The 22669-nt window shown below is 48.8% G+C and overlaps 2 protein-coding genes and 1 pseudogene across 6 annotated transcripts in view; 1 reads left to right on the top strand and 2 right to left on the bottom strand.

Annotated features, from left to right (window-relative positions):
- LOC126576276 (peroxisome biogenesis factor 2) overlaps positions 1-22669 on the bottom strand; it is a 170745-nt gene that overhangs the window by 25043 nt on the left and 123033 nt on the right. The window lies entirely within an intron of this gene.
- The window catches only part of LOC126576221 (nostrin), a 46414-nt gene that overhangs the window by 16431 nt on the left and 7314 nt on the right, over positions 1-22669 (top strand). Inside the window, exons 3-4 of one of the 5 annotated variants that reach the window (XM_050237407.1) lie at positions 2198-2254; positions 15616-15657. The exons of 1 other annotated variant lie outside the window; for it this stretch is intronic. In XM_050237407.1, coding sequence (XP_050093364.1) covers positions 2198-2254; positions 15616-15657 — 99 coding nt within the window. Of the gene's footprint in view, positions 1-2197; positions 2255-9838; positions 9968-15615; positions 15658-16390; positions 16539-18714; positions 20704-22669 lie in introns of those variants that run through there. 3 more of the 5 variants (XM_050237406.1, XM_050237405.1, XM_050237409.1) reach the window with 3 other exon arrangements.
- On the bottom strand, positions 3068-10823 carry LOC126577792 (serine protease grass-like; annotated as a pseudogene).

Here is a 22669-nt window from a genome sequence, read left to right on the forward strand (position 1 = left end):
AGGAATGTAGGAAAGGACTGTCTGGTTGGAAAAGCGAGAAGAAAACTCCATCCATCTTGAAGCACACTCACGAATTCCACCACAACACGATCATCACGCAGCAAAAGGAGTGATGGGCATATGCAAATGAATTAATTGTTGGATTCGGTTCGTGAATCACGGAGTGCGTGCCATCCAGCCAGCTGGCCAGGTGTATCGAAAAGGGATCGACTGGCAGGAGTGCGTTTTCAGCGCTGTGAAATGCGTTGCACCACGGCCCCGGAGTGCTTCCCAGACCGGGGCGAGAGCGTTCTGCATTTGGTATGCAGCACCACAACACGTAACCGAACACTGCGGGCACTGCGAGCTGCGAGTTTCAATTGTGCTCCTTTCGGGAGGGTGGAGCTCTGCTTTCTCCACTTCTTGTCAGTCCCCCTTTCTCTCTCTCCTCACGCCCTCCCCGAATAGTGCATTTGGTGTTGGCAAATCAGCGACACCGATGCCCGCGTCAATTTCTATTGTCATTTTCCCTGCAACACACGTTATCAGAGCGTTTTCGATAGAGTTATGTCGCAGAGTTGTGCAGCATCTCGGCACCCATCTGGATCGCGATAACATGCTGCTGCTCGATGCTTCTCTCTTGTCAATCGCGTCTGCATTATCATGCATTTAATTGCTTTTCTTCTTCACTCTGCCTCGCGCATGATATCGGATTCAATGTTATGGTTGGCTGCGGTACTTCTATTGCTGCTCTTCCACTATCTCCACTTGCCCGCAGTACGCGGGACGATGAGTACCACCTCCGGCACACCACGGGAAACACTTTGATGGATTGATAATTTCGATAATCGCCCCATTCGGTCACGTCCTCCACCAGATCTCCGGTTTGGTTTCGTTCCTCAATCGATGTGGCCCACTTTGCTACATTCGGTGGCCACGAGGCTGTGCGCCAACCATCTGGATGTGCTGTGGCCATGCATTTCCTACAACTGGGTTTTGCTGGCCACAGCGCGGTACCGCTCCGATCGTGCGAAAACAAGAAGAGAAGGCTGCAAAATGGCATAGAATTCGGAATCATTCATCCGCATCCGCATCTGGCTCCAGGGGTGGGTGGTGCCCAGGGTGGTGATTGTAAGGGACGTGATTGTATTACCCAACCTTGCCTTTGCCCAGTCCCCGGGGCGGCATAGTGCATAGTCCGCTTCCGGAGTTTTTGGTTGAAAGTACACTCGCTGGCAGTTTGGTATTATCAAATGGCGGTTTCCCCTTTCTAATGTGCCCGCACTGATGTGTAAGAAAATCCAACTCGCTCAACATAAGTCCATTCTTCGCATGGGAAAGGCACGAAAAGTGTACTTTGTCATTGAATTGTCCCTTGTTTTGTTTTGAAATACCCTGTGCTCCCTATTACTATTATTATTGGAGCAGTTGGACGTATTTTCATTATGTTTCCTTATGTTATATTTTTCTATTTTTCATTTTTTGTTGTATTAGTGTTTAGTTAAATAAGTTTAAACTACCTTGAAGTTGCGTTACAATACGTGATGTGATATATTAAAACTAAGATGGTTTTAATGTTGTAAATTCTTTTGCCTTACAATTTAGTATCATTTAGTGATTAACTACCTTTTATGAAACCTCGTTAATTAACCATTCAACAATCTCTCATCTTCATCATCATCTTCTTAACACGCTCACAAACTCATAAATGCCGAACTCACTTGTGACTCGATACTGCATACTCGATCGCTCCCTTTCCTTGTCACTGACGCTGCATTGTGCTTCCATAATGACACAACCCCAGCACCAGCAAGTGCATCGTTATCATTGCGCAACAGGAGTATAGGTCATGGCGGCGATTGTAGCCTTCCGCGATAAGTCCCGTGTCACGGTGGTAGTAGATATCTACCGAGCTCGTTCGTCTACTCACTCGCTGTCACTCTCGAAATGTGCTCCAGTCTCGAATGTGTTCGCGGTGGGAGTGCGCTCGCCATCGAGTGTCAACACAGTTAACCCTTCGCACATTCTGTAGCAGTTTGTTGTACCCTTAGAACCGCCCTATCGCCCTATTGTCACCGCATTTCCAACATAGCATGAGCACTCAATGTTTTCCATTTTGTATGTTTCACCCTCTCTCTCTCTTTCTGTGTTTTTCGTTCTTTTTCCATGATTTTTCATTCGTCACATTGCGCCGTCATCGTCATCTCCATCATCCAAGGTGATATCACGATCCGAATCGATGCTGAATCTGCTACCGATCAGCGTGTCGACCAAGGTAAGTTCCACTTCATGTCGCTAACGATTATTTCATCATCACCACGGTGCGTATTGGCGTGTATGTATGTATGTATGGGCTTGTTCTAGTCGTTCTAATCACAACCTCCCCTCAAGGCGTTCCCCAGCCCGATATTGAGCTGTTCATTTTGCGAGGGTTTTCCCATCGTGATGCTCTAGTTTTTATGTTCTACTGGGCGCGCTCACGTTACATTCATTCCGCATCGGCCCCCGGGTTGGTGTGGAGTAAAACGAGTGTTCGGTTAGTTTATTTATCGCGCATATATTGTGCGCTACCTCTCCCTCGCGAGTGGGAAGGTCGCTGATCATTAACTCGCATTACTCGTCACTGTAGCGACCGCGTTTGTGGTTTTGATATTCTAGAACGAATGCCCAGCGGGCGTTTGTGGTTGTGCAGCATTTCACGTGTTCGGTAGCTTGTTGCCCTTATGATCGATGTTTGTGACTCTGGTTAGTTGAGTAATTATTGTTCTAGAGGAGAACCAAAGAGACAATCGTAGAAAGAACCAACGTTGAAGCTGCTTAAAACATTCCCATTGAGTTTTCTCTGGTTCTAGTTGAGCAACAAGCTACCTATTACCTTATTGTCAAACAATGTTACAGCTAATTCGGTGGTGTTAATATATAATTTAAATGATTTAAGAGTAGAAACACAAGCCTCACGAGTAAAGATAGGTACATTTTATTATATATTTGGCTAGACCATGTCTCTTTGTATGATGCGATTATATGAATAGATTGACATGGGGTGTTACACAATTTTATGGAAACCATCACAGCCGAATGGTGATGATTAGGGATGTATGTTCTCTACTATCCAATCCATATGGCTAGAAACATCCGTATATAGTCCCGGTACACTCAACTCACCGCAAGATTCGATACCGGCCGATACAATTCCATACTGAACAAATTGTGCATCTGCTTGTCGCATTTGGAAACCCAATGGACCTCCCGAATCACCGCTGCACGTGTCTACACGGTTTTTCCCACCAGCACAGAGTTGATAGTCCTCCAAAAAATTATACCTAAAAGTATTGTTGAATGTTTGTGTGCAGTCCGATGGAGATATCGGATCTAGTATTGCCTGCATTAAAACGTCGGAAACCGTTCCATTCTCCGTCATACCCCAGCCGGTCACAATATACCTCGGTGGAACCTGATTCCGAAGATCCTTTGCGACCGGTAAGCAAATGGGATTGATAGAATCTGAAAATTGAATGGAAATCAAATTTTGTTGGAATGAGCATGGCGTCATTTTCTGGACTTTGTAGACGCTATTCCCTTACCACTGTATGTGACTTCTCGCGCCATTCGGATCAAGGCTATGTCGTGTGCGTGCTTAGTCTGCTTGTTGTACTCATGATGAACGACCGTTGATGCTATGGCTACATCTATTGGTGGATCGGCACAGACTGTTTGATTATTGCTATAAACGATACAATCAATCTGTTTGCTCTTGTCATGTTCACCAAGCCGAACGCTAACTCTGTTGTAAAAGATCGAGAAAAATACAAGAGATGTTTGATCATTCTATGTTCAATTCTATGCTAGTAAGTTACCGGTTGATGGTATGACTGTATCAAATAAAATCATACAACTATGTTTCATGCTACGATGAATCATGATATTTAGCCAACTTACAGCTAAACATCGGCTCCTGTTTTCACGCAATGCGCGGCCGTCAGAACATATCGATTGTTGATCAGCGATCCTCCGCATTTATCCTCCAAAACAGCATCCTTCAAGTACCGCAGCACCATCATCCACGGGTACTCGAATGGTTCCGATGTATTGCCCCACGCTATTTTTTGATTTAGACACAGAAGGTCGAGGGACGGTTTCCGTTGGCTGACAGCAGATACTACGTTCCACACCGGCCAGAGTGCAGCCAGCACGATTTATATAATTATGGATGCCCCTCCTAGGCGGTGTAGGTGACTTCACAATGGCGGTGATGTTCCGACACCGTTCGATTGGGACACAGAATCCTGCCTTACGAACAGGTGTAGTGCAGGCGGGATCGTTTTCTGTCGTGAATCGTTGTTGACATAGAAAGTCGTCGTCGTCATTCTACTGCTCACACTTGGTAAGACGGGTTTACAAAGCTACGGTTACTTACGAGACAACAGGCTGCATACGTGCACGACAATCACTAGGGAAAGGATGATTTTTCTGAACGCAGAACTCGTGCGTTAGAAGTGTGTTAAAGGATCCTTTTTGTGAAAATGACATCAATAATATTACCGATGAAACACTCGTGTTAGAGCGTGACTTCCGCATCATAAGGAGAAGAAAAGAAAATACGTAAAACACGAAAGCCATGCTGATTATGATAAGCATTTAGCTCGTAAGCGTAAGCTCAGCTCTGGGTGATAATGGCAATTATGTGATTGCCGCGACGAGTGCAGCGAACGGTTGCTGCAGCTGAAGATCGTTCACAGCGGATAAGTGGCCATTCGCCCAAGCCCCATCCGCTAACCACTTTTTTCTCACATCGCTCATCATCTCAGCAAAAGAATAACCAGGAACCAGGCACACGGTGTGCCATCATCACAAACTAGCCAGGGAACCGAACCAAAGCACCCGCCCTCACATTAGCGAGCGCGTACGGCACGCAACGCGTTGTTTCGGGCCAACCGGAATGCATTGAGCTGCGGCCAATGGCGGCCTGACTGAGCACTGGGCTCGGTACAAATAAGTTCATTGTTTGTTGCATAATTGCAGCGGCGGGCGACTGGCATTGCAACGGCGAGCCCTTTTGGCAGCCAACAGGTCCGTCCGAGGTCCGTCAGTTTGGAGAGCTCGCACAAGCTGGGGGGTTGACGGGTAAACGCCACCCTTTTATGTAACGGTGCGCTGCCCTGCCGCGAGATCGTGCGATCGTGTGTCGAGCTGCGCGCTGATCAAAGTTGAAGGTCTTACACCGCCGTTGGCCACCGGCGACCACACCCGACCGTGATCCATTGTTTTTGCTTTCTTTCGCGGAGCGCGATAATCGCCAAGGGGCCCCGCCGTACCTAGCGTCGCCATCGAATGAGAAAGCATCGCCCTGAAGGGAATGAAACGGAGAGTGCACGCGGTGGCCGCACTTTCGCTCTGTGCGTGGCGTGCGTGAGTACGATGCGCGATCGGCGACAGTTTCCCACGGAAGTGATGATGTGGATGGACCGCCACATGGACAGACGGACGAGGTGATCGCGATGTTGTCGATCATGTTTGGTCGATCGCCTTCTCGAACGCTCCGCTTTACTGCCTAATTATGAAGGACTCTTGATCGATCGATCGATCGTGGTGTGATCCGTGAGGTATAGGCGAAAGGATGCGAAAATGCAAACCAAACAAAACCCCCAACTGTGCTCGATCATGGGGCTCGTGTGTACGCAGCCTGGCTGGCATTATACCTTGGCACCGTGGCTGGCCATTTTGTCGCTGGACAATTAGGTCAAGATGCCGCCACGTTCGCGCCAACACACCAGTTAAAGAAGAAGGATAGCGGATGACCGAGAAAGAGGCAACTAAGAAAAGTGGTTGGTGTTCCTGCGCTCAATCCTGGGCGAAGTGGACCGTTCACGGGCTTCATTAGCATTGGCGCAGTAAAGCCACGGCGGTGTAAGGCCTTGTTTGCGTAGAATTAACGATGAGAGAAACCGAAGTGACTTCGTTGCTGGTGCTTGTGTTCTATTTAAACACATCCGGGCGTAAATAAATCCTACGCAACGTCGATCGTGTTCTTATTAATTTGCCACCAAGCTCAACGATTGACAAGCGGAGTCGTGGAGAGAAAATGAGTTTCCGTCCGGAACGCTAACCACCGGTATCCGGTGTTTGCTTAGTTGAATTCGTTGCACACTTATTAGTTTTTGTTCCGGAAATTCTTTTCCGAAAGTAATGGGTTTGGTGTAAAATGAGGCATTACTCATCACTGAATCTGGTCTTTCCACGAAGCGTGCACCGCGGTGGTCATGCTGTTTGCGGTGTAATTAGTGGCCGGGGAAAAATGAGTCACAAGATGTTGGGAGCGATTCTCAGGCTCGTTAAAGGTTTGCTGGCTAAATATCTTCGTTACAGGTGGGTCAGAAAGGTGTGTGATAGTTTACGAAGGTTACTTTTTACAACTTTACTTAAAATAGTTTAAAGGTAGGAATACACGAAGCGTAAACTCTCGTATAAACTCAGAGTGTAATGCCAAAAAGATTATACTTATGTCAAAAAGATTATAGGCCCGCGGAGCGTAAATCCGAGCGTAAAAGCAAGCGTAAACACAGCACCAACATGAAGCGTAGCGTTATGATGGATTCAATGTTCTACAATCGCTAATATACAGTAAAAACATCTTAAAATATTAAAGAAGATGTTCAGAAATCAACTTATCTCGTCGATTTATATTTTTTGTGGCCCAAAACACGTGTAATTGATGTAATAGCATAGTGTAATTGCAGGTGCACGAATGTAATTGCAGTTGACTTTTCGGTATAAACTTTTATGCGATTATGCCTGCCACACGAAGCGTAAACTTTTTGGCATTACATTCTGAGTTTATACGAGAGTTTACGCTTCATGTATCGCCGGCTTAACGGCAATAATCGCCTAACGACGGATTGCGGGTAAAATCTGAAAATAGTTGCTTACCTATTTAAAATGTATACTGCAACATATATATGTTCAATCACAATGTATTATATCAATAATTCACTATCGATCAGCAAGGGGTAAAATCGGTGGAGCAAGGGGGGGGGGGAAATCATGTTTAACGCCCAATTCAAAAATCCCCAAAAAAAACCCGGCTCTAGTTCTTAACGTTTGTCGCTAGATGGCGCTTTATGCGCGCCAAATTTTGAACTCCCTCCCTTTCCGTTGCCGAAATCCGTTGCTGCAACACGTGTTTGGCAAGTTGGTTGATGTTTCCTGATGTATCGTTGTGCTTTAACAGTTTTGGAATAAATTTAATTCTTTTTTAACTATGTTTCAGATCATTTAGTTTAGCTCACTCTAGTTTATTTGTTAAATTATTTTTTAAATGTATTTTTAAGTGCATTTCAATGCGATGTGCTCTCATTTTCATTTATCTATTTTATCTATCTATCCATTCTTCTGATTACGGATGGAACCATTCAGCATACAATAAATATTTTGTTCCTGACACTTTTGTTTTACCCTTAAAAGTTGGAAAGTTAGCAGTCTGCATTAGTGAACCACATTAGCGATCGCAGCGGCTACGTTCGGCCAATACCAACACGATTTGATTTTACGGCCGATCGCAATTTAAAGACATTTCTTACAAGGCCCGGTGGACACAACATTTCGAATGTACGGCTTCCATTGGCCATCAACGCAACGCTAAGCATGACAATAAACACTCAATTAACTGCCATTTACGGTCGATCAGCGTGCATCGAGCAAACGCGATGCGGGAGATTAGATGCGAATTGTTTAAATTTAAATCCACCACGCAGCAAGCTGCTACAAACGTGACATTTTTCTGCAAAGAACAGCAACGAAAGCAGAGGAGGAAAACAGTAGTCCCGTTGGTCCGTCATGTGGCCGACGACGCTGTGTAGGTCGCGGTGCCGGAAAAATCGATTACATTTAGATGCCCTTGAAGGGGCCGAGTGTAACGAATTGTGCGACCCCGCCGAAACCACCGCTTAACGCATTTACTACCAGCGCGACCGTCGAGTAGAGGGAAAGAACCCCTCAAGAAAGGCGCTTGCATCGGGGGTACACGTTGCGTTGCGTTGCTTGCCCCCCCTCCGGACATGTTCGGCGACAGACGACGAATAAGGTTAAAATTAGATTAGCGCCGATTTGTCACACACTCGGAGTTTGAACCATTACGGTTTAAAGTCCTTCTGGCACCGACTAGATGCGCGCTTTTTGGGGCCGTGGGAATCACACTAACCACCGACACACTAACGGTGCCACGCGACGATCGCAGAATAGAGTAATTAGATCTATCGCACACGACGCGCACGAATTTTGTGCTCGAGAGAAAGTACCCGGGGGCTTGGCGGGGGATAAGAGAGATATCTTCATTCAATCCGTAGCATGTGCATCGATCCGATCGATTTGGAATCAATTTCCGTTTTTGGCGCTTCGGCACTCTCGATTCGAAAGCCGCGCGAGGCGAGACCAAATACAAAGATCCGGACGCATGTAACGTACTCACGTAGCGCGTTCCGCATCCTTTAGTCGATGAAAAGTGACTTTCCACTCCGTACACAGATACAAGCCCCCGCCGGACGGATAAGACGAAGAAAAAATCTATCATTACACCGATGCCGATAGTTCATGATGATGATGATGATGATGAGGATGAAGATGATGCCGAGCTCATCTGGAGACTTCCGAGTGAGGCTTCCATTTGAAATGGAAATACACACCGCGGAGAAAGGTAAACAATTTTCCATCGTCACCGTCGCCGAGAAAATCAAAAGTGGATTCGTTGAAATGAGGTCGCACCGTAAAGTACTGCGCGCAGGAAATTCGATTTTTACCTTGCACTTTATTTCATTTTCAGGTATCGATCGCGATCGAAAAAGGGAAAATCATGTGCCCTTTATTTCGGTCCATATTTTCAGAAGGCCGGTGACCAGCTGGGTTAGAAACGCTGATCTTCCTTCCTGCCGATTGCATCACCTCACGAGCACGTTTGTTTACGATTCGTCTTTCGTTCGTGAAAATATTTACAATTACCGCGCGCCCGCAAAACTGTACGCAGTCTTTTGGGTGCGTAAATGATGGAAAGTCTCGTAGTTAATGTTTCCTAAAAATAGATCCTGATGATTTATGGGGGGGGGGGGCTAACCTTGTACCGGCGTCGTCGCGTCATTTTAGCAAAATCACATTACGCGATCGTGAGTCTTTAGAGAGTCTCCTGCAAGCTCTGGAACAACAATAGCTGCGTTCATTTGAGTTGAGGTAGTCCACAAGGGGCAGACAATCAAAGCGTGTAATGAACATTTGTGCAATAAAGCACCTCCATTATGATCCTCTCCCCTCGAGGCCACCATTGAACGGGACCAACGTGCGCTGGCGCCACTGATGCTAATGGATTCACGTATTGCGAATAAGCGAATCGCGCACTCCACATTGATCCCGATTTCGGTGCCGATGCCTGTACCCGGTTGAAGGTGTTGTGTTGCCTATGTTGCCCCATTTCTCGGCCTGGCCTGGAGGCCTGGAGCTGGAGATCTTCCTCTTTTAATTAAATCATCATCAACCCTCATCATTCCTCCCTCTACCGACCAGCGCTTTGCGAGAGAGAGAGAGAGAGAGAGAGAGAGAGAGAGAGAGCGCGCGATCGTGCGGGAGAGACACAAACTTGGCCGCCGCCGCTGCCGCCGCTGCCGTGAATTTCGGTTTAGTTATCCAAAAAATTCGACAAGCGGTATCCAACACTCAAAGGGGGGAGGACATGGCCGCCTCTCTCTCTCTCTCTCTCTCTCTCTCTTACTGTTTCGCTCTCTGCGCCTGTGGAGCAGATTTTTACGTAGATAAAACTTGCGGCTCGCTCGCGGTCCGAAATGGGGAGGGCCACCGACACACCACGAATCGGTTGTGACCGACAGTTTCAGATTTTCGGCTGGCCGGCCAACAACCAGCATCGTGTTTTGTGGAGAGCGAAGCACCACTCAAACCCGTTGGTGACTGGCGAGCTGTGGTGCGCTGTTTGTTTAGTGGATATGACCTGGTATGATAACACTCCCAGTGAAAACGTTGCGGTGCGATCGTTCTTAGTGTCTCTCACGTGAGGCACATCAACTAAGAACGAAACGAAGGGAAACCATTCGGTACCGTTATCGTCAACAGTTTCGTCCCCGGTTCTTGTTGTTGTGCAGTGTGTTTACTGTTTTCCCTCCTCATTTTCCAACCACGAAGAAAGAGAGAGAGAGAGAGAGAGAGAGAGTGTTCTTTTCCGGGTGAAAATGTGAAACAAACGTGCGACCATCAACTGGGGTGGTCACTCCAGAGAGGTGTTGGTGGTGACTAGCGGTGCAGTTCTTAAAGCAGCAAACCAGCTTAAACCATCGTAACTGGCCTGATCCGTAAGACGGTGGAATTAGCAAGCGGCTGATTGTCACTGGAGAAGGGATAAGACGCCCGGTGACTTGGTGGCGATTGCAGAACCCCTTTCACTAGTGTTGTAAATGGTGCAAAGCACACCTACAACTCACCTCTCTGGGCTTTACTAGCCACTGACCAAGCTGTGCGAGAAGCCCGAAATTGGATTAAAACGTGCAGACGACGGCATCGGTGACAGCAACCGAGCGTAGTACCCTCTCTTACGTAACACGCTATTCGCAGTAGTAACGCATCGTTCGTGTGGCCTACACGCGTGTGTCTGTCTGTGTTCCCTCCCCTGGGCCCCTGGGCTGGTATTCTAACTCCCTCGCGGTGCTGATACAGAACCGGTACCGGTTTAGGATGCTCTCCGTACCGGCTGTAACGCATCCGTACGATCGTGCGATGATGGGTACGCGCATACACACCGGGAACTCGGTCTTCAAACCACCAGCCGATGGGTATGCGTGCGGTTCGTTCTTCATTCTTCGATTTCCTCTGTTTACGGTCGGTCCGTTTTAACCATCGGTCGGTGGCAAATCCGTTAGGAAAGGGCAAGAACGTGCGTGCGTTCTCGGTTCCCAGTGTAAATTAAGCGATCACAAGTGACGTGCCAGTGCCAGTGCCCCTCAGTATATCCTTCCCGTTGTTTTTTTTTTTTTGTGTTCTGCATATTCCAGCGTACGAGCGCCCACTATCGCGAGCACACTGACGCACCGTGCCGAAAAAAGCAAATAACAGCCCGGGACGGTCCGGGGTCGGTCTTATCTACAGTCCGCACCGGACACCAGATCGGTGTAATAATTTAATTTGCCTCTGCGGCCGCGATCTCACAGAGCACCGGGGCTGTCTGTGCGTCACGGGGACACACGGGGACACACAACGACACACGAATCGAGCGCCAGACTTCTGGAAACGCCATGGTCGCGTTGTTTTTTTTATCGAAAAACATCCATCTCGCTGTATGTTTTGGGGGACACAGGAAGGCAACGTGCAGCATCGCTTTTGATTAGCGACCGGATGGCAAATTTCATGGGAAAACGTGACCCCATTACGTTGATGAGTTCGAAAGGAACGAGTGCGGTTCCGTTCTCGGTGTCGTCGGAAAGGGCACCTTGTCCCATGATGGACTCTCCGGATGCCAGGACCTTCACACAGACACAGGCACAGAGCATCAGCTAGAGCGATCATATTGGTGTGAGGGTACGTGCGAGATAAGGTGATCTTACTGAAGAGGTGTTATTAGCGTTACATTCTACCGGGCGATGATCTAATCAACGTGTCATCTCTGTGCCCTCGTTTACCTGGCTTGCAAATCATTGTGACAGGTTGTTGGTTCTCATGTCGGTTAATTAATGTGGTAGTGTAGTGGACAAGGGCCAAGGGAGTTTTCGCTGCGATAAAACTGTCGCAGCAACCGTGGTCCCAGAATGCCTTCCCGCTTTTTTAACAAAATGCTTCCTTCCGCGACACAGCCTACTTCGATGGTAACTGGATTCCATGGCCAGTGATTGCCAGCCGCTAAGAATGCTAAGCTGCTGGTTTTTCTAGCTAATCGAATCCATAGCTCCCCAGAAAAAGTGGGATTACATAGCCGGCTGGCCAGTGGTGCCGGTGGTCGGTGAATTTGGATGTAACGCACCATTCGTTGGGACCGGACCGAGCACGTCTTAAACCTGTTACCCGTATCAGCTACGGTCGCTACGGGATTAGAACCATCGAGCCATCAAGTCAGCAGGGCCAGCGTAGCTAATCCCTCTCGTCCAAGCGGAGTGGGGTCCGGAGTCCAATGTTCGGTTAAATTGGTTTCGATTAACCACCAGAGCGGAGGGATGAGACCAGGGCCTGAGCTGACGTGCACGTGACTCGGTTCCGGTTGGAATAAAGCAATTATCCAGCCCGTTGTGCGAAACCTTTTTTGATGTTCGTTGTTTTCGGTTTTTTGGCAAGCCAGCAAGCAACGCGATCTACGCGATCTCCCTTGTTCTTGAGCGGAAATTGTTTTTCCAGATTTTCCCAACGGTACCGTGTGGGTACCCGGGGGCCTAGACTAGGCGCTGTAGGTTCTCACCCCGCTCCGTGGGTGAACTAAACTGAAGATCGAACCAAACGAACGAGATAACCGTTGCTAATGGGCGTTAAAGTTGTAGCGATTGTTCGTGACAAATGGCATCATTCTTGGTATGCTTGGTGGCCCCTTCGCTGGACGTCGTGTGAGGCTGCATGCATCGTTTAGCCTCTCGTTCGCAAGGTTTGTGCATTCTCTTACATGACAAAAACGGGGTCAAGACAGTCTGGTGTGATCACCAGCAACAGAGCAACATTTAGGGAAAGTTGAGCTTTTCCGCCTCGATTCCCCAAAACAAAATTATGTCAGCCAACGATCGTGCGCGCCCGTGGGAGAGCGAAAAGGAACTCTGGCTTCATGGGGAGGAAACCTACATCAGAAACCCATTTAAGCCCGTTTGTTGATTTCCTCATCAAATCAATATATGAATATCGGAAGGCATCGCCAGAATTGGAAAAGGAACCGAAGCGATCTTCCATCGTCTCGCGTCTTGTTTGTGTTTCGATTCTCCTTCTTCACCGGCCACCATTTCCCGGATGTGCATCATTACGGAGTGGCCTCGAGATGTGGAGGAAAAGGGCGCCAGCTCGCCACCCCCCCGGGGGGCGGATTGGATTCTAGACCCTGAGCACCAGCACCGGCAGAAGCGAAACCGATTCCAATTCTACTAGACCGACGCCAGTACCAATACCGAACCCATTATGATGATGATGATGATGATGACGGGATGGAATCGGGAAACGCTTAGCTCTATTCCCCCCAGCCTTTGGGCGTCTCTCTCGCTCTTCCTTTACAGCTAATTACTATTCCGCCAGCCTATCATTATCACATCGAATCGATTCTTCTGGCCACCATCGTCCGTTGATGCCTTTTTGATGCTTTCCATTTACGGAGCGAAGCAGCAGCACCCGCGGCACCATTGGTCTGCCCTTTTTTGGCCCAGAGCGGGACCACACCTTTTGATTTCGGTGCTCGGACTGGGGAGAGCTGCGAGAGCCCCGAAATCATCAACCTGTCGATCCCGGGCCGGATCGCGCGCACTCATCGTGCGATCACGGTTTGAATTATTAATCATCGTACGCTGGCTCGCCTTTCGATCACTTGCTGCCCCGAACACGGACCCATCAGGTGAGGGCGTCGATCGTACCAGCTTCTCTATTAATAGTAAGATCGCTTTTTCGAGGTCAAACTCTCTAACCACCGGCGGAGGGAGGGGATTTAAAGCACCGGTCAAGGTTTACCATTTTACCCGAGGGGCGGATGAGCTGAAAATGATGACCAGGTGGGTGAAGCAGGTGCGCCACACCGCGAGCCACCTTAGCTTAGGATGGAGGCATGGAAATGGCCAGCTAGCCGCTCAAAAATCCGGTGCTACAGCTCTGGGTGTGGTCTGGCCACAGCGCGGCTTTCACTGGCGGACAGTTCTGCATAAACTAGCCAAAATAAACATTATGCGATGGCCACCTCCTCCTCCCAAATATTGACCTTTTCCGCGGCGCGGCGAAACCTTTTTGCTTTGCGAAACCGCCATTTCCGCGGTACGCACTCGAGCAGATCGGGAACGTAATGAGGTTACGCTTGCGTGTTGTTTAAGATGCTGCAGACCCCCGATGAGTTAAATGAGTTTTCCACTTCCTTCCACCACTCTGGCAACGAACAAATCGAGCGTCATCTCTTAATGGCAGCAACGATGATTGCCAAAAAGGAGCGCCAAGAAAGTGTCCCTCCATTGGACGCGGAATGACGCCAGATCCTTTTCTTAAAAAATGCTAACAAATCAGTAAGAAAATTTCAATTTTCCTCACGAGTTCACACGCATACACCAGATGTTAGGAATTGGCTGGCAGAACGGGCACACCAGCACCGGACCGTGTCCCGTGTCTTATGGTCCCGTTTATGACGGCCCAGCCAGTTCCCACAATGAGTTTTTCTCATGAGTTTCTTTTGCCCTTTTTTCTCTTTTAAACTCTATGGGAACAGGGGACTGAGACACAGGGTGTTCACACTCTTGAATTTGGTGGCTGTTGCGAGAGAAGAGATGATGATGATGAGTGATGTGCAGACAGATTCTATCTCATTACGGATCGTGCCTCTGGTACGGATGCGAAGTACCGAAGAGTGTTACGGTTGAGTTCAAGAAAAAAACGGGGCCACAGTTTCAATCTATCCGGATGAGATGGCCACACATCGATCGTTTCACGCTCACTAGGAATCTTGTGACAGATTGCGATAATGTGTTTGTTTTTAATTCCGCCTGCTCGTTCCTTAAAGCGAATGAAGCCACCATATTCTGTGCTATCGAATCCGATCTGCCTTCCCAAAATAGTCCCTCGCCGATACTAGGGTGACAAATTTCATGCCACGCAATCCGCTGGTTCCGGCGTTGTTGTTGCTGTTGATGGCATAATTTCCTGACGATCGGACCCGTCCGCCGTCACCTTCATTCGGGCAGCCCCAGGTGCGTGCCTCTTGGTTATCCGCAGCAAAAGCGTGGAATTTATTAGAAGCAATCGAGCGGAATGTGCGGATCGATTTGACCGCAATGGCCGGCCGTGCGCGCGGCTCGGCTGGCGGCATTATGAAATGCTTCCACCCCACCGAACATCAATCTCCTTTTGCTCAATCCACCTGGCCGCTGGTCACGATAGCTTTGGTGGGATGACGGAGTAAACCGGATTATTGGAGCAAAACGATCGAGAGACAGCAACAGCGGAACGCCCGAAAACAACCGAAAACATTGATCGATCGCGAGCAGCACACCGAATGCAGTTCGTGACAACGTGACACAACACGATAAGGGAGCTAAAAGGTGGCTAAGCTCCGTGTTCTCCCGGTGGAGGATTTGTCATCGGGGCACATCAATCACCGAAGCACCGAAACCTTCACTGGGGTGCCGTTTTTTCCGTTAATTTCTTTGCCATGACTCGCGCATTCTGTGTGATTAGAGTCGCGATCACAAGACTTGAAGTGAAGGACCCGAAAAGCCAATCTTAGCACTGTGCAGAAGGTTCTTCGCACTCGCTTGATCGCACGCCACTTGTACAATCTTCTCTTCCTGTTGCTGCTTGTGGTGGTGGTGGTGATGAAAGATGAGCGGCCCTCCTCCTTCTCCCTTTTAAAAGAAGGAAAACCTAAATGAATGAATCTCATTTCTCACATTTCCTCTTGTTTTTCGTTCTCTTCTCCCGTGCACCTTCCCACCGATGCAGCACTTTCACAGGAGCGCCAGTGAGCCGAATGCCGGGCAGAAGGTAAACCGACGAACCAAGGGACCCTCGACTTTCGACTGGTTTTTCTTTTTGGGAGGGGGGGGGGGGGGGTGGCTTGAGATTCTGGTCAGTGACGCCAAAGCATAATAATTCTGAAGATGATGGAAGCAATAGCATGGATGCGTTGATTGCGTTCCAATCCTCGGTCTCCCCAAAAACAAAGACTCGCCAGGTTTTGGGTTCCGTTTTGAACAGGTCTCTCGAAACCCAAGAGGCGCATAACGCAACAGGAGGAGCGCTGCCCGGGGGTGCCTCTTATGCTAATGCCACCCCGTAGACATGCCAGCATCTTGAGACAATTCTACCGTTCGGCGGATGGATGATGATCTCCTGCTGTTCGACGCGATTCGTGGTGTGGATCCGGATCTCGGGGCCGAGCTCAAGCAGCTCTCACGCTCCGTTGGCCACACATGTGCTCCGTTTCCTCTAGAACCAGCGCAGCACCATGCCAATGACCGAACAGTGGGCCGTTAAGCGGCCCTTTAGAACTCCCAGACAACGCCAAGATGCTGCGTAAGAGACTCTTCTCATGCGAGAGATAAAGAGAGAGAGAGAGAGAGGCAGCGAGCGCACTCTACGAGAATAGAGGCCAAGGAACGAACGGTCGCTTAGTAGTATCCCAGTGGCCGTGTCTGGCGTGCGTTCCGTGGTGTGTGACTTTTCCTGAAACCCCCCCCCGCCCGCCGGTCACTGTGAAAATGGGTTATCAGCTCGAGATCATTCACGTCCTGCTCTGCCTAGCGTTCGAGACGTTCACGTACTGTGTGCTGTGCTTTAACCTACTCCGGACCTACCTGCACCAGAGCGAGGTGCAACGGCAGATGCTCCAGCGGTTGCAGTGACGATGACACACTCCCTACCAGGTTGTCCACCAATGTCAAGCTTAAGGGGAGCTAGTGTTCCAAGGATCATCGCAGTGGCGTACCGAGTAACCGAGGAATTTGCCGCGGTTGAAAGGGAAAAGAAGAAACCAGGGGGAGCACGGGGTGCGTAGGCGATCGTTGCTCTCCCGTCTGGTTGGCCAAAAATAACCGATCTCAGCGTTTTCCGTGTCGTCGTCAACGGTGCCACCCCCTAGAGGCCAACCGCCAACCGGACACATCGTCGACGGCGTGATATTTTCGTAAGACCTTCGCGAGGCCTGCGCACAGACTGACCTCTCGGATGATCACGCGTACCACACCGCGTCTTTCGGCTGTTATTTATGATCGCAATTGTCGTGCGGTGGCGGCGGATCTCTCACGGTTCTAACCCGCTTAGGGGAGGGTTAGTAGCACCGGTTCACTGTACAGATATTGACAGATTGTTCTCCCATGGCTGTGGAAACTCTCATAAACCTGGGCCGCCGGCGGACATGGACAGCACTGCTAATTGGTGGCGCGGGTCCCATGTGGCAATCGGTTGTTTGTCTTTCGGTGTTTTTTTTTTTTTTGATACGATAACGATCTATTGGTGTTTTGTCGGGGGTGTCATAAAGTAATTAGCCTTTTTTTTTTTTGGACGGGTCCTCGGACCGTCCCTTTCAGTTCTCGGCAGTTTCGCTCCGTGTGGTTTTGTGCGCTCCGTGTGGGCGGCCGATGCGCCACGTGAAGGTTGTGTACACAATTTTATGATTCCCATGTTTTTTACGAGTTCTTTGCGCCAGATTTGTGTCGATTTTTGGTTGAGTCAAGGTGATTTGGAAAAATCTGGAAATAGGTTTCCATACTCCTATTTGTTGGATGCTCTTGTGCCTTTCACCGGCATTGGTTAGAAGATTCGCGGGAATGTAATGAAGGTGACTACAGCAACTGGTGTAAAAGCAACGTTGGATGTGAAGGATTCGAAATTCATTAGTTTTGAGTCATTTCCATCGCTTGCAACAATTTGTAAGCTTGGCTTGGCGAGTCGCTTCCAAACATCGAGACAAACTTTAATTGCCTTTTGGCATAGATCCTCATCGAGCAATGCTGGCAAGATCTTCCGGTAAATGAAGAATATTTGCAACAAATTCAATCGCATCCTATCATTTATTTGGTTTACGATGCACAGTAGCTTCTTTTACAATGTATTCCTAGTGCCATTGTCAATCGGCCATTATTTAAGCTACAGGCTTCAATAGGTAATTCTGTGACGAAACTAAGCTGCGCTAAGGCAGTTGCAATGCCTGCAAAACTAGTAAACGAAGTAACCGAACGAAAGTGAGAGCCGCAAAGGCAGTTGATGATGAAATGAAGACGAAACCTCCTGCCGGAGCGGCAGCAAAACCTAAACACTATTTCTTCTGCCACCTCCTCCACCCCGGCAACAGTAGATCTTTATCAAACAGAATTAATGCAATTCATATTGGCGCCATATCCGCGGAAAGCGGTAATCCGTTTTACTTTCGTTGCCTATTCGCGCGAACCATCATCACGGGCACGATAAGATTGTTGCGAACGCTTTGTTTTTTGGATCAATTTTGCTTTCTTTCGTACGTCGCCGTGCAGTCAGTTTGTTCCGTCGTCTCGTCACGTAATCGTTCAACAGTTCCACCCGTTTATTGGCCGAAAGTCTGCAGTGTTTTCGTGGGGGGGAGTTCCGAATTCAGATGGTCAGAGATCATTTATTTCGCCAATTTGTCGATAAATCAGTCCCTCGGAGGGGGCGTTGGTTGGTTGTGGCATCGTTGCGCACATTCCACTTCCGGCCACGGTCCGGTTTTATCACAGATCACCCTTGAACTGTGGTTGGTGAGGTTGCGCTTCTATCAGTCAGTGGTTACGGTTCGGTTGCTCGTTGTCGATCACGCGTACCTAATGCTATTGGCAAGGCATCCTTTGATAATAGGGCATGCTACGTCGGATTGGATTTCTCAATCCACGGACCACGAATCGGTTATAACCTGTGCTCCAATATGGCTGCTGCCGCTGATGCTGCTGTGCTGTGGTCTCTATTCGACTCGAGTCAACGAAGAAAACAGAAAATTAAATATACGGTTGACTGATAAAAGTGAAACGAAATGATAAAACTCGAATCTTATTCCCCCCGTTTCTCTCTCTCTCTCTAAAAAAAAAAAAGAAACAACGCGTGTGCCATGGTGGACAAACCGACTGGACGAACCAGTGCAGCAAAGTGAAAAAGGAAAATTTGGAAAATCAAAAACACCGACACGACAACATCGACCGCGCGTGTGTGCTTGTGTGCGACAGACAACACAGAAGAAGATGATGTCGACGAAAAGCGAATACAATCAGCAGTGACACCCCACCAGACCGTCAGTGGTCGGTGGATTAAAGTGAAATCAATCAAGGACCCCTAATCCTCTCCCCACCCCCCGTAAAAGATCAATCCTCTCGTTCGGTGAAGATGATGAAACGGAACTATGACGTGCAGCAGGTGGCGTCCACCTTCGATGGCGGCAAACGCCACCATCACTCCGGCTCCTCCACCAATCTGTTCGACAAGATCACGAAGCGCTACTCGGGCGTGATCGGAGCACGGTTTTTGCGTAAAAATCCGGGCCGTAAGGGCGGTGTGGCGGAACCGCTGTCCGATAGCTACGATATGTGCGGTAACCGTTCGGACGATTTTCGACCGGAGATCGGTGCACCGGTGCTGATCTCCAAGACGATGAAGTTCGACTTCGATACGGACTCGTCGATCGAGCAACTGCCTCTACCGAGACCACCACCGGGACCGATATCCGGGACGGGGCGAGGACGTTCCGTCGCGACACCGTCCACCTCGGGCGACAGTGACGTGTACGTGGATGCGAACAGTTCGTTGCCAAACTTTGGTGACATAAAGTTCACCTTTCTGCCCGAACGGAACAACAATTGTGCCGCATTTCGGAACGAGAACGTTCAGCAGGAGCTTCGGGAACACAGGGAACAGGAAGGTGGTACGAATTTGGCACGAATGCTGGAGAAGAACCGTTCCAAGTCGGCCCACAATCTGCACCGTGATCTGTACCGTGATCAGCAGCGGTTGGCGTTGGTGAAGGCACCGTCCCTCAATCTGTCCGCACCGGTCACTACTTGCCACTCGTCTCCGGGGGCTGCCAGTGTTCAGCCAACGGTGATACAAACGGTGGTACGAGTGGTGAATGGTAGCGGGGCCAGATGTACCTCGGCCTCCGTTCCAAACAGTCCGGCCGTCGAGAGTATCTACGATTTTCCGCGCAGTACACGATCGGACGGGATCCGGAAGCTGCACGGTGAGTCTCAGTATGATCTGACCCGGTCGCACCATGTGCTGAACGAGATCAATCTGTCGCTGGTGAGTGCCACCGATGATGGCGGAGAGGTGCATAACCTCTACCAGAACCTGCCAAGCCCGGACCGGTACGATGTGCCGAGTAGCCTTGATCGAAGCTTCCCAACTGCCCGCCGGAGTAGCGTTGCGTCGGATCAATCGACACAAGAGGAAGAGTTCGATATGAAATCCGCCAGCTTCCAGAGCCTGGCCGATGCGACCGGTTCCGGTGGCCAGCTGGTGGTTTCGATGGAAGAGCTGAACGAGTTGACGCGCCAAATCAACGAAGCGATCAGTACACTCGGTGACGGTGATTCCGGGCTACCGATCGCGACGCTACCGGACAGTGACGAGTACTGTGAGCATCGGCAGCAACTGCACCCTTCCGAGCGTCGGTTGACGCTGATGAAGAACCGGAGCGTATCGAGTGGGAAGCACTTGCTTGATTTTGAGCGACGGAAGGCAAAGATTACGAAAAAGTGGAGCGGATTTAAGAGCTGGATCGGTGAAGAGCAGGGCCGCATACGGGAGGTGGTGCACAAGCATGCGGCCCTGCAGCGGGTTGGCAGTGAGCCAGCGGCGGACCCAAGTGCCAAAGCGGTCAAGCGTCAGAACAGTGACCTCACGACGACGACGATCAGTGACCAGAGTTCCGGGCGCACCAGCGTGGACCATGAGCAGACGATGGCGACGGTTTCGGAGTCGAGCGGTGGAGGAGGCGAGCGCCACGAGCGTTCCAGAACGTCCGAGGATCGCTCCGAGGATCGCAGCAAAACGATCCGCCGGAAGAGTGCCAACGCGGAAATTCTTGAGGTAAATTGAGACCGTTGGCGGTTACCGTTTCCGCTTGTTCGATGTGCTGTTATCGATCCGTTGTTTTATGTTTGTTTGCTGGAGCGTGCACACATGCACGCATGTTGATAAAAAGATAGCAGATAAAGCGGGGGGAGTTAGGGTTTAAAGCTGATAGTAGGGCCCAACGATGGAGCTCAGCGGTGTCAGCTGTGATTTGAAGTGGGTACAAAACCGATAAGCATTGATTGGGCTCTAGTTAATTAAAACGCGTTCCTCCCTTTTCCGAGGGTGGGACGTGCAACAGTGTCAGATGCTCGGTATCTGGTGGTCACGTTATGCGTTGTTTGTCGATAGTGAAAAGCTCTTCTGTCTTATGTTTGTGATAGGAAATCATGGAACTGCTGTTCAAGGTTAAATCTGTTTCCTCCTTTTTCATTCATAAGAGAAACAGTACTACGCTCTCGAAAACTCCTTGCAAATCATTTTCATATGATATAAGTAAAACAAATCCATTGTTTCTATTATTCTACAACATACAACTCATATGGCCATACACGCAATCTTTTTAATGACTAATTTCTATGAATTTAAGGCCAAAGAAACCATTCATTTATGATATTTTATGCTTATGAACTAGCTTGTGTTTCTTTAGAGAATTAGTTGGTTAATTGTACTTTATTTTTACCTTTAGTTACTTTTGTAACATGATATCATGTAGATACAATTAAAACATAGCGTTTGTGACCTTAAACTCCATCTCGATAAGCATTGTGACGCATCCACACATTAGTGTTTGTTCATTTTAAAGATTAAGTTAACTTCTCCAGATACGGCCGCTTTTTGTAAACACTTGTTGTCGGCATGATAGTTGAGGTATGATAACGTCAAGATGTTTTGCGATAAAAGCATCAAAGGCTAACAAGTACGGGTGACAAGTACAGCGCTTGCTTTGGTCTTCATTTATCGGATGTATGCCGAAGATGGTGTGAAAATTTTCACCTCACAAGAGAATTCGTAGTGTGCTGTGCATTAGTGTTATTCAGAGAAATGTTATTTACAGCATTTCTGATTTGCTTCCTATTAAATCCTCGTTTCAACAAACGATCTCTTGTAAATCACCCCTTTCTAAAAATGAGCATTCCTTTATTTTTATGGTTTTCGTAGTTAAATGAGAAACCCAATTAAACCAAATGCTCCCCAGGAATGCACAATGAAGCGTTTGAAAACAACAAACCATCTAATGAAGCTGGTGACATAATGCGACAAACGCTCTCCTTCATCGTGTTTCGCGTGCACTGCATCGCGTGCAAAGCTTAAGATAAACCTGCAATTTCGTGTTTCCATTAAAGCGCACCGCATTTACGCAAACGGTTGATAACGAGAGCATCGGGTTCCCGGTAAATGGAACACGGTGATAAATGGGCGTTTGCGTCAGGTAGCATAATATTGAGATAAAGAAAACAAAAAAAAATGTACAAGGAAAGAAAATATGGAAGATGGCGTTAGGTTCGCTTTCATCAAACTCGATTGTCTCGTGCCCGGGGCTGGCCTCCACCGAGATGGTCAATTGTTTTCCCCTTCGGAGGGGACAGGGAACGCGAATTTATTACGTGGACACAACACGCCGACATTTCCCTAACGTAGCAATGATTAATCGTCTTCTGGGGTTGACGAGCTCGATGCTCGATGTTGTAAAGGCGCGATGGCGTCGTTCTGCTTCACCACCGCCTGCTGTGATTGTGTCTCGGTGGCGGTGGCCGCTACACGAAAGGTGCAAGCATTTCGCGGCGCAATAATGGGTCGATTTCGTTTGGAAGTTTGCCGTCGATTCCGTGCCGTGATGATGATGATTTGTCCACAAATTTCGCACACCCCCGCTGTACCAACAAATCGCGCCGATGCCGGAGCCTCGGACATCATCGCGTGATCATCTTTTGTCGGCGAACTACACTCGCCAGCTCGCCTTCTTTCGCGATCGCGAGCC

This window comes from Anopheles aquasalis, chromosome 3 (assembly GCF_943734665.1).
Source record: "Anopheles aquasalis chromosome 3, idAnoAquaMG_Q_19, whole genome shotgun sequence".
Classification (NCBI taxonomy): Eukaryota; Metazoa; Arthropoda; class Insecta; order Diptera; family Culicidae; genus Anopheles; species Anopheles aquasalis.